This window comes from Periplaneta americana, chromosome 13, assembly GCF_040183065.1.
Source record: "Periplaneta americana isolate PAMFEO1 chromosome 13, P.americana_PAMFEO1_priV1, whole genome shotgun sequence".
NCBI lineage: Eukaryota > Metazoa > Arthropoda > Insecta > Blattodea > Blattidae > Periplaneta > Periplaneta americana.
This window is the reverse complement of record NC_091129.1, coordinates 11,695,485-11,708,414: the sequence shown is the minus strand read 5'-3', so window position 1 is coordinate 11,708,414 and position 12,930 is coordinate 11,695,485. Positions and strand designations below refer to the sequence as shown.

At 34.3% G+C, this 12,930-nt stretch overlaps 1 protein-coding gene across 4 annotated transcripts in view; it reads right to left on the bottom strand.

Moving 5' to 3' along the window:
• Mhcl (Myosin heavy chain-like) overlaps window positions 1-12,930 on the bottom strand; it is a 921,190-nt gene that overhangs the window by 26,355 nt on the left and 881,905 nt on the right. For all 4 annotated transcript variants that reach the window (XM_069842911.1, XM_069842912.1, XM_069842913.1 and 1 more), the window contains 5 exons: window positions 10,117-10,365; window positions 7,701-7,855; window positions 7,210-7,333; window positions 3,932-4,081; window positions 1,607-1,772 (listed from right to left, as the gene is read on the bottom strand). In XM_069842911.1, coding sequence (XP_069699012.1) covers window positions 1,607-1,772; window positions 3,932-4,081; window positions 7,210-7,333; window positions 7,701-7,855; window positions 10,117-10,365 — 844 coding nt within the window. The remainder of the gene's footprint in view (window positions 1-1,606; window positions 1,773-3,931; window positions 4,082-7,209; window positions 7,334-7,700; window positions 7,856-10,116; window positions 10,366-12,930) is intronic.

Sequence of the window (12,930 nt, the reverse complement as noted above, 5' to 3'; positions counted from 1 at the left end):
AAGATTCTCTATTGTCAGTGACAAAGCTTTTTGAGAACTGCCAACTTCATGTATTGTAATGTAAACTTTCTTTTTTGGATACGATGGAAGCATAAAAGTTTGCAGGGAGCATTAACAACATAACTGTGACAAATGAATATATATATATATATATATATATATACATACACACGTGATTTATACAATGAGTCGAGCTTCTAAATTAGTGAACTTACATTTAACGTTTTTCATGTCAAGTTTAGCTGTAAAATGTCGTCTGCTACACAGCAAGTATCAACACCCCTAAAAATGGTACGCAGCTAATTGGACTGTTCCTAAACTAAAGAGGCTTGGTGGGCACGGCAAATACAGTGCCCAAAGCACACGGTCTGAGGCAAAGAGCTCCGCCTTCCTATAACTCGCACCCCCATCCCTTCCTCGTCCATCACTGTGCACGAGAAGAGAGAGCCCATTATATTACCTGTTCAGAAAACTTGGGTTTCGTAGACTACTACAGATTCTGAAAACATTAGTAGCAATGAAAATGTGAAACTCTTTAAGTTATTATTTCATAATGCAATTAAATTGTATTATAATATAGTCATAATACGATAATAAAATCACTGGGAGGGCACGTGCCCATGTGCCCCTTAATAAAAGTCGCCCCTGTTCATACCCGTCCTTAATTAATAAAACTGGAATTTTTCTTTGTGAATCCATGCTACATGATTGGTTCTTTCTTATTACATTATGAAATCACAAATTTATTATACCAGTTGGGCAAGAGCAGCTGCGCAATTTAGATGTTGCTTTGATTAACTTGATTGTAATGTTTGTTGTGGTATTTTACTTATTGTTGATTGGGTATTCGTGTACATCAAGCACAAGTTTACAATCCGTAACATTGTTGTGGATATAATACATTGTTTCTTACGTTACCATATGGTAACGCTAGGCTAATATGTTGTCACTCATTCTTTGTGCTCTCTTGCTACTAACAGTAAGATAGAGGAGTTGCAAGAAAGTACAAGTAATAAAATGTATGTTACAAACAGGTGCGTGGAAGTGCATGAGATACTTCGGGAATTAGAAAACGAAAAATTAGAGCATTCTACATACAGCCACCAAAGCTCAGCTTTGTATCTGACGAGAACTCTGCTGATGTAGAGGGTGGCATGTTCGACAAACTAAGTGGAAGGAAACTGTGGACTTAGACAAAATTCACGCTAGTGGTAATTTTTTGTGTCTAAGGCTGTACATATTTCTCATGTTTTCATATTAGGCTACATAAAATTCAGGCTCTAGTTATTGGGCTCTAGAGACTCTTCACAAGTAAGGAACTGACACAAACACATACTAACAATGAATCTATATAGGAAAGCCCAATAATTTATGACATATTAGTTCTGCATGGATTCATCCTGAAGACTAAAGCAACATCAACATCAGCATCAGCAGGAAGAAGTAGGATTAAGAGGGGCTTGAATGAAATTTTTTGGAAAAAAAAAATCTTCAATTAATTCTTTTACCAAAATGATTACATCTTTGAACAAAAAATCATAGTGGCTTTTGATAGAAGTGCGTGCAGCACTGTTCCTTATTGTCATAACAAATACAATACACTCACCTTTAACCTTCTTCTGAGCACTGCAGCGCACGTCTTCCAACTCTTCATCTCGCTGAGATAGCTCCCTGCGGTTTTCTTTGCGCTGCTGTTCTAAACTCATTTCAAGTCGCAGCTTCGCTTGTTCTAACAGCTGTACTTGCCCAGCAAGGTCATCCAGTTCTTCTTCCTATAATTTAAATATATAGTGAGCACAAACAATTTAAAAGATTTCGCTGTCTTCTATATTAGTCACATCTAAACTACAGGCACGGAACTTGATTGGAATTACAGATCAATCCCCAAAGTTTTATTATAGGCTGCTATGGTAACTTCCGACATTTTTTTTTTTTTTTTTTTTGCTGAAAAATGGCAGTTAATTCGGAAATTAGTCCCAGCTCACAACAAATTTTTTATTATGGTTCACTCAAAGTGATATCACAGTCTAGTATATACAGTCACGAAGCTTAATACTTACTAAATATGCAAAAATAGACAGTTGAAATATGCATCCATAGATAGTTGCTCACCACCAGGATTGCTACTATCGCCTCATCACAGACTCTTTCCCTAGCAGACCATAAAATGTATTGTACTTTCGATATCGTGTTCTTTTGAAAAAATTAACACCTTCCTTCCACTACTGAAATATGAAATACATAAAATATATATATTATATTCTATAAACTCACCTTCCTGGATCTTTCGGAAGAAGGATAACTCTAACCTATTTTTCTTACAATTTATAGTACTACAAACGTTTCCTTGTCTCATATTATTATTCAGATTATTGTATTTTAGCCATTTATATTTATTACAACCAATAACGAACATTTCGCAGTTTACATAGCTTTTCACAAAAATGCGAAATACGGCACAGTCAATGCTTTTTCGATCTAGGCTATAATGTTTGTTCGGGTTTTCTATTTCAGTGTATGGAGCTCAGTGAAATATTATATTATAACTTTATTGCGTATCATTGCTAAGCTTTATTTAGTGTAATGTGTCCATAAGTTCCGTTTACTTCTTGTTGCATAATATGTTACAGAAATAACTACAAAACTGTGTTATTTTAATGTGAAGAGAATTTTACATGTTAACATAATATGTTCGCGTCAACATTTCAAGTTTAGAATGGAAGCTATTTTGAGGTTTAATAAAAAAGAATTTATATTGTGATTTCAATTTAGCACATCTACCTTCCTTAATTTTAGACAAAACATTTACCATACCACTCCTATGAAATTAGTGTACGTACAATCGTGTTACTTCGTCTCTTAAGTAGTAGATAAATACAATAATTCAGTACTCAATTGTAGTATTAAAATACAGACAAATTGAATGTTCTGGGTATCATACATGACATTATGCTTAATTATGATGTATGATTGCGAATTTAGGAATATAAGTTAAATATAGTAAACATAACCTATAATTTTCATATGAATGGCAAGGCATTGGAGATCACTAAATTTAGACAGAAAGGGGCTACTGGTACAGTAAACATAACCTATAATTTCAACATATCTAAATATCCGTGCGGTGCAATTGAAAATTAGTCAATCGTGCACAAATGAATGTACAAGAATTTCGCAATATTTAATCGAAATAAAGGCAGGTATTACACATACGAATAACATAATTTTCACACCATAAATAATATTACACCTTAACTCGCAAGTGAATTATGTCTGAAGTGTCTCAAAATCATTGTTTTAAATTTTATTAATGCAATTACACTACATTTTAGAGAAATATATGTTACTGTTTATGCATTCCAATTAATTTATATGGTTGAAACGCCGCCCTTCATGATCGGGTTAAGCGAGTCACATGGTCTGCCTTACGGCCTGTATTAGATCACGATGGCTGTGGCACAGTCTATTGTTCCTAGTACTCACAGCGCTCCTAGCGGCTAGCAACTATCGCGAGATTTGCAAAAAAGTCATCCCAAGCTTCGTGACTGTATATAGTAGTCTGTTATTATTTTAATATGGTGTAACTCCTGATTACAGAAAAAATGAGTGGTTGCACAGGTCTATAGCTGCTCTCGATGCTGAGAACTGAGGAAGACAATATGACATAATTAATTTATACGCAACTTCATCATTGCCTTGTTTGGGTAAGCATTTGAATTTTTTTTTTTCGTTTCAGCATTGACCCTGGAACGGGTGCTATACGTGGTGCGAGAAAAGGCGTATTCTACGTCAAAAAGCCGTAAACATAAAAAAGAAGGACTTGGTAGTTATTAAAACAATAATCAACATCTAATATCCGAGACAATTTCTTCAATAAGGAGAATGCCCTATAAAATGTTAATAAGCGATGTAAATGCCTGGAGTCACTGACCTGTTCTTTAATTTTTTTGTCCATTTCATGTTTGGTTTTCTTAAGATGAGCTACTTCTTCTTCAGTCTTGCCGCCAAACGTGAGTTCATCAAGTTCTCTACTGATGGATGCTACCCTCTCTTCCTTCAGCTCCAGTTCCAGTCGAACAGCCTGTGCCAAAATAATAAAACAGAATCCTTGCATTTTATGCGAAGTATTTCACAACTGGCGATATAATGAAAATAAATTAAGCAAGGAAAATGAGACAAGACGCACGGAGACGAAATAAGAATAATATATTGATGATGACGCATCACTGGTCTCATAAATTGAAAAATAATAACAGCACACGTTTATACAGTGCAAATATACTATACCGCGAAAGTTGCTATACAGAAGGTAAACTGATAACAGTGAAGTGAATATTAGTTGTAAATTAGAAGTTAAACTGCCATAAGTGAACTTACTTACTTACTGGCTTTTAAGGAACCCGGAGGTTCATTGCCGCCCTCACAAAAGCCCGCCATTGGTACCTATCCTGAGCAAGATTAATCCAGTCTCTATCATCATATCCCACCTCCCTCAAATCCATTTCAATATTATCTTCCCATCTACGTCTCGGCCTCCCTAAAGGTCTTTTTCCCGCCGGCCTCCCAACTAACACTCTATATGCATTTCTGGATTCGCCCATATGTGCTACATGCCCTGCCCATCTCAAACGTCTGGATTTAATGTTCCTAATTATGTCAGGTGAAGAATACAATGCGTGCAGCTCTGTGTTGTGTAACTTTCTCTATTCTCATGTAACTTCATCCCTCTTAGCCTCAAATATTTTCCTAAGCACCTTATTCTCAAACACCCGTAACCTATGTTCCGCTCTCGAAGTGATAGTCCAAGTTTCACAACCATAAAGAATAACCAGTAACATAACTGTTATATAAATTCTAACTTTCAGATTTTTTGACAGCAGACTGGATGATAAAAGCTTCTCAACCGAATAATAACACGCATTTCCCATATTTATTCTGTGTTTAATTTCATCCCGAGTATCGTTTATATTTGTTACTGTTGCTCCAAGATATTTGAACTTCTCCACCTCTTCAAAAGATAAATTTCCAATTTTTATATTTCCATTTCGTACAATATTCTCGTCACGAGACATAATCATATACTTTGTCTTTTCGGGATTTACTTCCAAACCTATCTCTTTACTTGCTTCCAGTAAAATTCCCGTGTTTTCCCTAATCGTTTGTGGATTTTCTCCTAACATATTCACGTCATCCGCATAGACAAGCAGCTGATGTAACCCGTTCAATTCCAAACCCTCTCTGTTAACCTGGACTTTCCTAATGGCATACTCTAGAGCGAAGTTAAAAAGTAAAGGTGATAGTGCATCTCCTTGCTTTAGCCCACAGTGAATTGGAAACGCATCTGACAGAAACTGTCCTGTTCCATAAGTGAACAAGTATCTCAAATTAAAAATATTTGGAAGTAAGTGTTACTTTTAAGGATTCATACAAGATACTGTTTTATAAAGTAGCTGAAATACTATATACAGCCTACATGGCATCATCTGGCATAACAATTTCTTAAGGAAAAAGCAAACAAAAATTGAATTCACACAAACATTGTAAAATTAATGTTATCTATGTATGCTGCAGAAACGTGAAATGAATCACATGTAAAACATGTAACAAGACAGGAACAGAAACGTTTGGCTGTAGGGGAGTATGCAAGAGGAGGGGTTACCGGGTTTGAACCCACCCCTCTTACCTTGAACTTAAAATATGACATATTTAGATTTGAGCATTTTTTTAATCCGTAATCGTTTTCCCTTCTATAATTTTTCACTGTCATAGTAACAAAATCTACATCGACATAAGGCATATTCCTTCTACCCCTCCTTCGATATATTCATAATGTCACTTTCATTCTTCATCCTTGGTGAGTTCCATGTTCCATTATTGTGTTTGATAATTAAATTTATTTCAATATACCTATTTGTTCCTACAGATTTTCCTATTATGTAAAGTAAAGTATCTTACCTATCACAAACAAATAACTGTTCACTAACTAATATATATATATATATATATGATTATTGTGTAAGTATAATAATGACAGAAGCATTTTTTATTATGCAAAATTAAAGAAAAGTTAAAATTTGTTAAAAATAGAATGGCTGTGAAAAAATTACGTTTCAAAGATTTTATAAGGATAATCATGAATACTTTCTATTAGAATATAGTATAATATTAATAAATATACCGTAACATAATAATAATAATAATAATAATAATAATAATAATAATTAATAATAATAACACTAACAAAAATCATTAAAATAATAATAATAATAATAATAATAATAATAATAATAATTAATAATAACACTAACAAAAATCATTAAAATAATAATAATAATAATGATAATAATAATAATAACACTAACAAAAATCATTAAAATAATAATAATAATAAGAATAATAATAACAACAACACTAACAAAAATAATTAAAATAATAATAATAATAATAATAATAATAATAATAACAACAATAATAATAACAATAACAAAAATAATAATAACACTAACAAAAATAATTAAAACAATAATAATAATAACAATAATAATAATAACAACACTATCAAAAATAATTAAAATAATAACAACACTAACAAAATAATTAAAATAATAATAATAATAATAATAATAATAATAATAATAACAAAAATAATTAAAATAATATTAACAACACTAACAAAAATAATAATAATAATAATGATAATAACACTAACAAAAATAATTAAAATAATAATAATAATAACAAAAATAATAACAACACTAACAAAATAATTAAAACAACAATAATAATAATAATAATAATAATAACACTAACAAAAATAATTAAAATAATAATAATAATAACAAAAATAATAACAACACTAACAAAATAATTAAAACAATAATAATAATAATAATAATAATAATAATAATAACACTAACAAAAATAATTAAAATAATAATAATAATAACTTTTATTAAATATCTTATATTTATTGCATTATGTAGCCTACTGTATGTATGTAATCGGAACATTACTGAATATTATAGATTGCTTAATGGTGAATGCAAACAACAAATCGACATATAAACTGGAGAAACTACGTTTCTTCTCCAAATTTTAATATTTTGATGTATGAGGGACTGCTTTATAATTGTCTGAATACGATATTTTTCAACACTGTGCGTAGCTTTTATCTTTCTAGGCATGGCAAGACAAGCCATACTGACTTACGCTAAGATTCTGTTCCAGCGAGTACTTCTCAGCTACAATCAATTCTTTCTCACGTGATGTCCGATCCCTCTGCTGCTTCTCCTGTCGCAGTTCATCGTTTAAGAGCTGAAGTTCGGAATCAAACCTGTGGCAAAGCAATATTCCATTATGTACCGGTTGTCGATGACAACAATGGTGGTAACGGGTGTGATTATGGTGTTTGTAGTAATGGTAATGGTGGTAACGGTACAAAAAGTTCTACAGTTGTCCAAAACTCAATTACTGAAAAAAAGTAAAAGTGTATAGTCTAGAAACTACAGTATAATTATTATTTATCTCTGAAGAATTATACGAAAGTCCAGCAAAATACCTGAAATTCTCATCGTTTTCTACCCGAATGGCTATTAATTTATACATATAATATTAATTTTGCCCCTGTGATGCACTACTTGCAAGAGGGAAGCAGTGTTTTAATGCTTTTTCGTGAGACTTCTAATTGATTATGAACTTACTTCCTTTGTTTCTTCTCCAGCAAGTGGTTTCGTGAATTTTGTTCTTCCAAAAGAAGTCGTAGATCATTTGTCTCTGCATTGAGTTTCTGAACTTTGCGCTTCCACTGCCCCACAACCTGCCGCTGTTCTTCCACTTCCTCAAACGCATCTGCCAGCTGTAACAGAATTTCATTACTGTCACTAAAATTCGTCTCTCACTGTACCTGAAGACTCTGGCGTTAGCACAATTCTAAGGATTGTTATGATTATTTTCTCCATGGAATGTTCGTCATAAATATCGTAGGGTGTTATATCTCGTACAATGATAACACAGTACAATAGTTTCCGTTGTTTTCTGTACTAAATGATTGTGAATTACGGAGAAATGATAAAAAAAAATACTGTTCATACACATAAACATTCACTTCCGATCATATTATAATGAGAAAAGTTGAAATAAATTACGAACTGTTAGCATGAAAAAAAAACAAGTCATATAATATAAAAAGACATTACGAAAAAGTGAAGAGAAGCGACTAGAAGCATTTGAAATGTGGATATGGAGAAGGATGAAGCGTATGAAATGGACAGACGGGATAAGAAATGAAGCTGTGTTGGAAAGAGTGGGTGAAGAAAGACTTATGCTGGAACTGATCAGGAAGAGGGAAAGGAATTGGTTGGGTCACTGGTGGAGAAGAAACTGCCTACTGAAAGATGCACTGGAAGGAATAATGAACGGGAGAAAAGTTCGTGGCAGAAGATGATATCAGATGATAGACTACATTAAGATATATGGATCGTATGCGAAGAAAAAGAGGAAGGCAGAAAATAGGAATGCTCTCAAAAAGCTGAAAGTTAGAATTTATAAAACAGTTATATTACCGGTTGTTCTGTATGGTAGTGAAACTTGGACTCTCACTTTGAGAGAGGAACTGAGGTTAAAGGAGTTCGAAAATAAGGTGCTTAGAAAAATATCTGGGACTAAGAGGGATGAAGTTACAGGAGAATGGAGAAAATTACACAATTTAGAACTGCGCGCATTGTATTCTTCACCTTACATAATTAGGAACATTAAATCCAGACGTTTGAGATGGGCAGGGCATCTAGCACGTTTGAGCGAATCCAGAAATGTATATAGAGTGTTAGTTGGGAGGCCGAAAGGAAAAAAAACATTTTGGGAGGTCGAGACGTAGATGGGAGGATAATATTGGTCCCTATTCTAAGCAAGAGTAATCCAGTCTCTATCATCATATCCCACCTCCCTCAAATCCATTTTAACATTATCTTCCCATCTACGTCTTGGCCTCCCCGAAGGTCTTTTTCCCTCCGGCCTCCCAACTAACACTCTATATGCATTTCTGGATTCGCCCATACGTGCTACGTGTCCTGCCCATCTCAAACGTCTGGATTTAATGTTCCTAATTATGTCAAGTGAAGAACACAACGCGTGCAGTTCTGTGTTGTGTAACTTTCTCCATTCTCCTGTAACTTCATCCCTCTTAGCCCCAAATATTTTCCTAAGCATCTTATTCTCAAACACCCTTAACCTCTGTTCCTCTCTCAAAATGAGAGTCCAAGTTTCACAACCATAAAGAACAACCGGTACTACAACTGTTTTATAAATTCTAACTTTCAAATTTTTTGACAGCAGACTGGATGATAAAAGTTTCTCAACCGAATAATAACAGACATTTCCCATATTTATTCTGTGTTTAATTTCCTCCCGAGTATCATTTATATTTGTTACTGTTGCTCCAAGATATTTGAACTTCTCCACCTCTTCAAATGATAAATTTCCAATTTCTATATTTCCATTTCGTACAATATTCTCGTCACGAGACATAATCATATACTTTGTCTTTTCGGGATTTACTTCCAAACCTATCTCTTTACTTGCTTCAAGTAAAATTCCTGTGTTTTCCCTAATCGTTTATGGATTTTCTCCTAACATATTCACGTCATCCGCATAGACAAGAAGCTGATGTAACCCGTTCAATTACAAACCCTCTCTGTTATCCTGGACTTTCCTAATGGCATAATCTAGAGCAAAGTTAAAAAGTAAAGGTGATAGTGCATATCCTTGCTTTAGTCCACAGTGAATTGGAAAAGCATCTGACAGAAACTGACCTATACGGACTTTTCTGTACGTTTCACTTAGACACATTTTAATTAATCGAACTAGTTTCTTGGGAATACCAAATTCAATAAGAATATCATATAAAACTTCTCTCTTAACCGAGTCATATGCCTTTTTGAAATCTATGAATAGCTCATAATTAAAGAAAATATTATCTTATCAAACTACAGGTAAAAGAGATGTTGGCGGACCAAGAACAAGGTGGCACTGATGTCGGGACAGGTTCATGAAACCTGAACCATGTTTGTAGATGATGATGATGACTATTAACTTACTAAGCACCAATGAGGATCATCCTACCTTCTTCTCCAGTTGTTTCTTGAGGCCCACAAGTTGTTCCAAGTCGTCTTCATGCTGCTGCTGCAAGCGGCGTCGGGTGAATTCCAGTTCTCGCACAGTCCGCTCGTAGCGCTGTTTATAAACCCCGGCATCCCCTTCTCCCTCGTCGTCTTCATCCGATCCTACTCCTCCGTTAACATCTGCTGCTCTCATGTACAGTAACTCCATCTCTAGCCGTTCTGTAGCTTGCTGCAGACCTTTATTTTCCGTCTGTACAATAACACACAACTGGTGTAAGTGACTGTTCAATACATTTTCAGGATAATTTTAAACAAATGAAAAGCTTGCGGGAAAAACGATGAATGTCACATTTCTATTAAGGATTACATAATGATCTAATTGAGTTTATAACTGCAAGATGTAGTGCTGTTTCTATCGAAAATAAAAGGAAAAGATCACTGTATTCGTGGTGATAATTCTCCTTTTTACCATTTTTCATAAGAACAACATTAAATTTCGCAGTAATCCATTGAATTAGATAATGACATCAACCTTAAGAAAACTGTGACATTCATCGTTTTTCCCGCAAACTCTTCAAATATTAAACATTTTAATGGGTCATTTAAAGACGCTGCATCAACTGCACGGTTAACTAGCACTGATGAAATCTGTGATGGCGAAATGGTATTCGGTGATAAGGGTCCTAAGGTTCGCCACAAGATTACCTGACATTCGCCGAGATGGGAAAAACTTCGGGAAATATCCAGCTATAAGTCGCGACGCTGTTATTCCCGGCGTGACTCCTCCTCTTTGTTTACGTCTTAGGAAGTGAAGGCTATATAAAGTCTAGGTAGGTACTATCGTTCGCCATTTTTGTTCTTTCGTTGCCGAGCTACAAGACGAGAAATCTATTTGCCAAACCGTTAAACATTATCATGTCGTAGCTCCTATAATAATAAATCAAACGCACTGTAATTCAGCAAATAATTGAGCGGCAAATAACGTCTTCGTGTGCTTTCTGCGAACGCCAACGAAAGAGCCAAAATGGCGGGAGATTATATTAAGTATTTATCCAGCCTTAAGAAATGAATAACATCATCATCAGCGAATCACAAGATGCACACGTTTAAACGTAGCCGACTTGCAACGTGATTGGCTGCCGGAAATAAAAGCGACGGGACTATAGGTAATCGGTACAACTGAGAGCCGAACCCACATCCGAACTGAAGTACAAGTAGAGCCTGTTACCCCTAGACTACACCGGTAGCGCAGCATGTTAAATTCAAGTACACCATGAACAGAGAATGTGTAAGATATGCCAATATTAACCGATGTTTATACAACCACAAAAATATTAAACATGGCAAGAGTATATAGAACTCCTTCAGGAGTGTAAGATTTCACATACTTGTAGGGTAAATGAAGGTAATAACGCCTTGCAGGTTATAGCGCCATCTAATATTTTATAATTAGTTACGTGAAAATCTGCATTGCCAGCCCTAGTCAGAGAAATGTGGTGTTTAAAGGAACCTTTCTTAAACATCTAGAACCAACAACGAAACGGATTTCTGTCAGTGTTGCCATATTTTGCGATAAGTCGCTAAATCTAGGGAATTTTGAATAAGTCTCTGCCACAAATTTTGTAAAATACGATTAGCGACTTTTCTGCTGATTTTTATGTTCTTACACTTTTTCCTTTCTTTTAAGTTAAAACATTCAACTGAAGCCATGCACGTCTTAGTTTTAGAAGAGGCATAGTTGCATGACTGAGCCGTCTAATGATTCATACGTGAAAGCCCTGATCTCATATATTTGTGATCAGTGATCAGGGGTGAAAGATGCAGATTCAATGATTCTCACGGGTTAGATCTCTCTCTCTTTCAATGCTACTGCTCCAACACCCGTAAACAGGGGCAACTTTGATTGTCACGTGACTAGTCGCGAGTTGCAGCTGATGTAATCTTGGTTCTTCCCCGCAACGAGGAGACTTTCCAGTCCGAACCGACCCAAGGCAGTTGAGTTTTGGAATTTTGTGCCGACAGTTCGTATGAAGGAAATGAGACTGTGGTTTTTGCTGGTTTCAATATATATTTAAAAAGTGTTATATTTCACAAAAAAAAAAAAAAAAAAAAAAATTGTGGTCAAACGCTTAGGTGAAAATTTCTACACTTAAGGGGAGAGAGGATGGTATTTTTGATGAAAAATGACTGAATTTTCAAAAAAAGAAAATCTTTAAAATACCCTGTGATCTGTGTGGATCGCCATTTTTAAACTTCCTGCATTATGGATTTTTAAATCACTCGCCCACTTCTATTATTGTTTCCGGTAAATTAAATTTTCAAATTTTTTTTTCTTTAAAATACCCTTTGATATGTCTGGAATGCATTGCATAACATTTTGTGGGTATTTGTGCCCTAATCGGATGTTGACACGTCATTTTTAAACTTCCTGCGCTATGGATTTTTAAATCACACGCCCGCTTTTATCGGTTTCCAGTAACTTCATTTTTTTTTGCTACATTGCCAGACAAAATAAATATAATTTCTGAACTATTAAAGATACATGCATGAAATTTAGAACACACATTCTTTAGACTATTAGGAAACTTTTCTCTGTAACAGAATTTTGTTAATTGATTTCATTTAAAAAATACGTCCGTTTGTTTGCAAGAAAGGAAATCAGAAAATTGTTACTAAATTTTAATTGTTTATTTTACAAAAGTAGGGACTAATATCAAAATTATGTTACAGACAGTTTGTAGAACATACTTTTGCAAATACATTGCAAAAACTGTTTGAATCTATCTTTAAAAACGGTTTAGATATATCGGTTTTA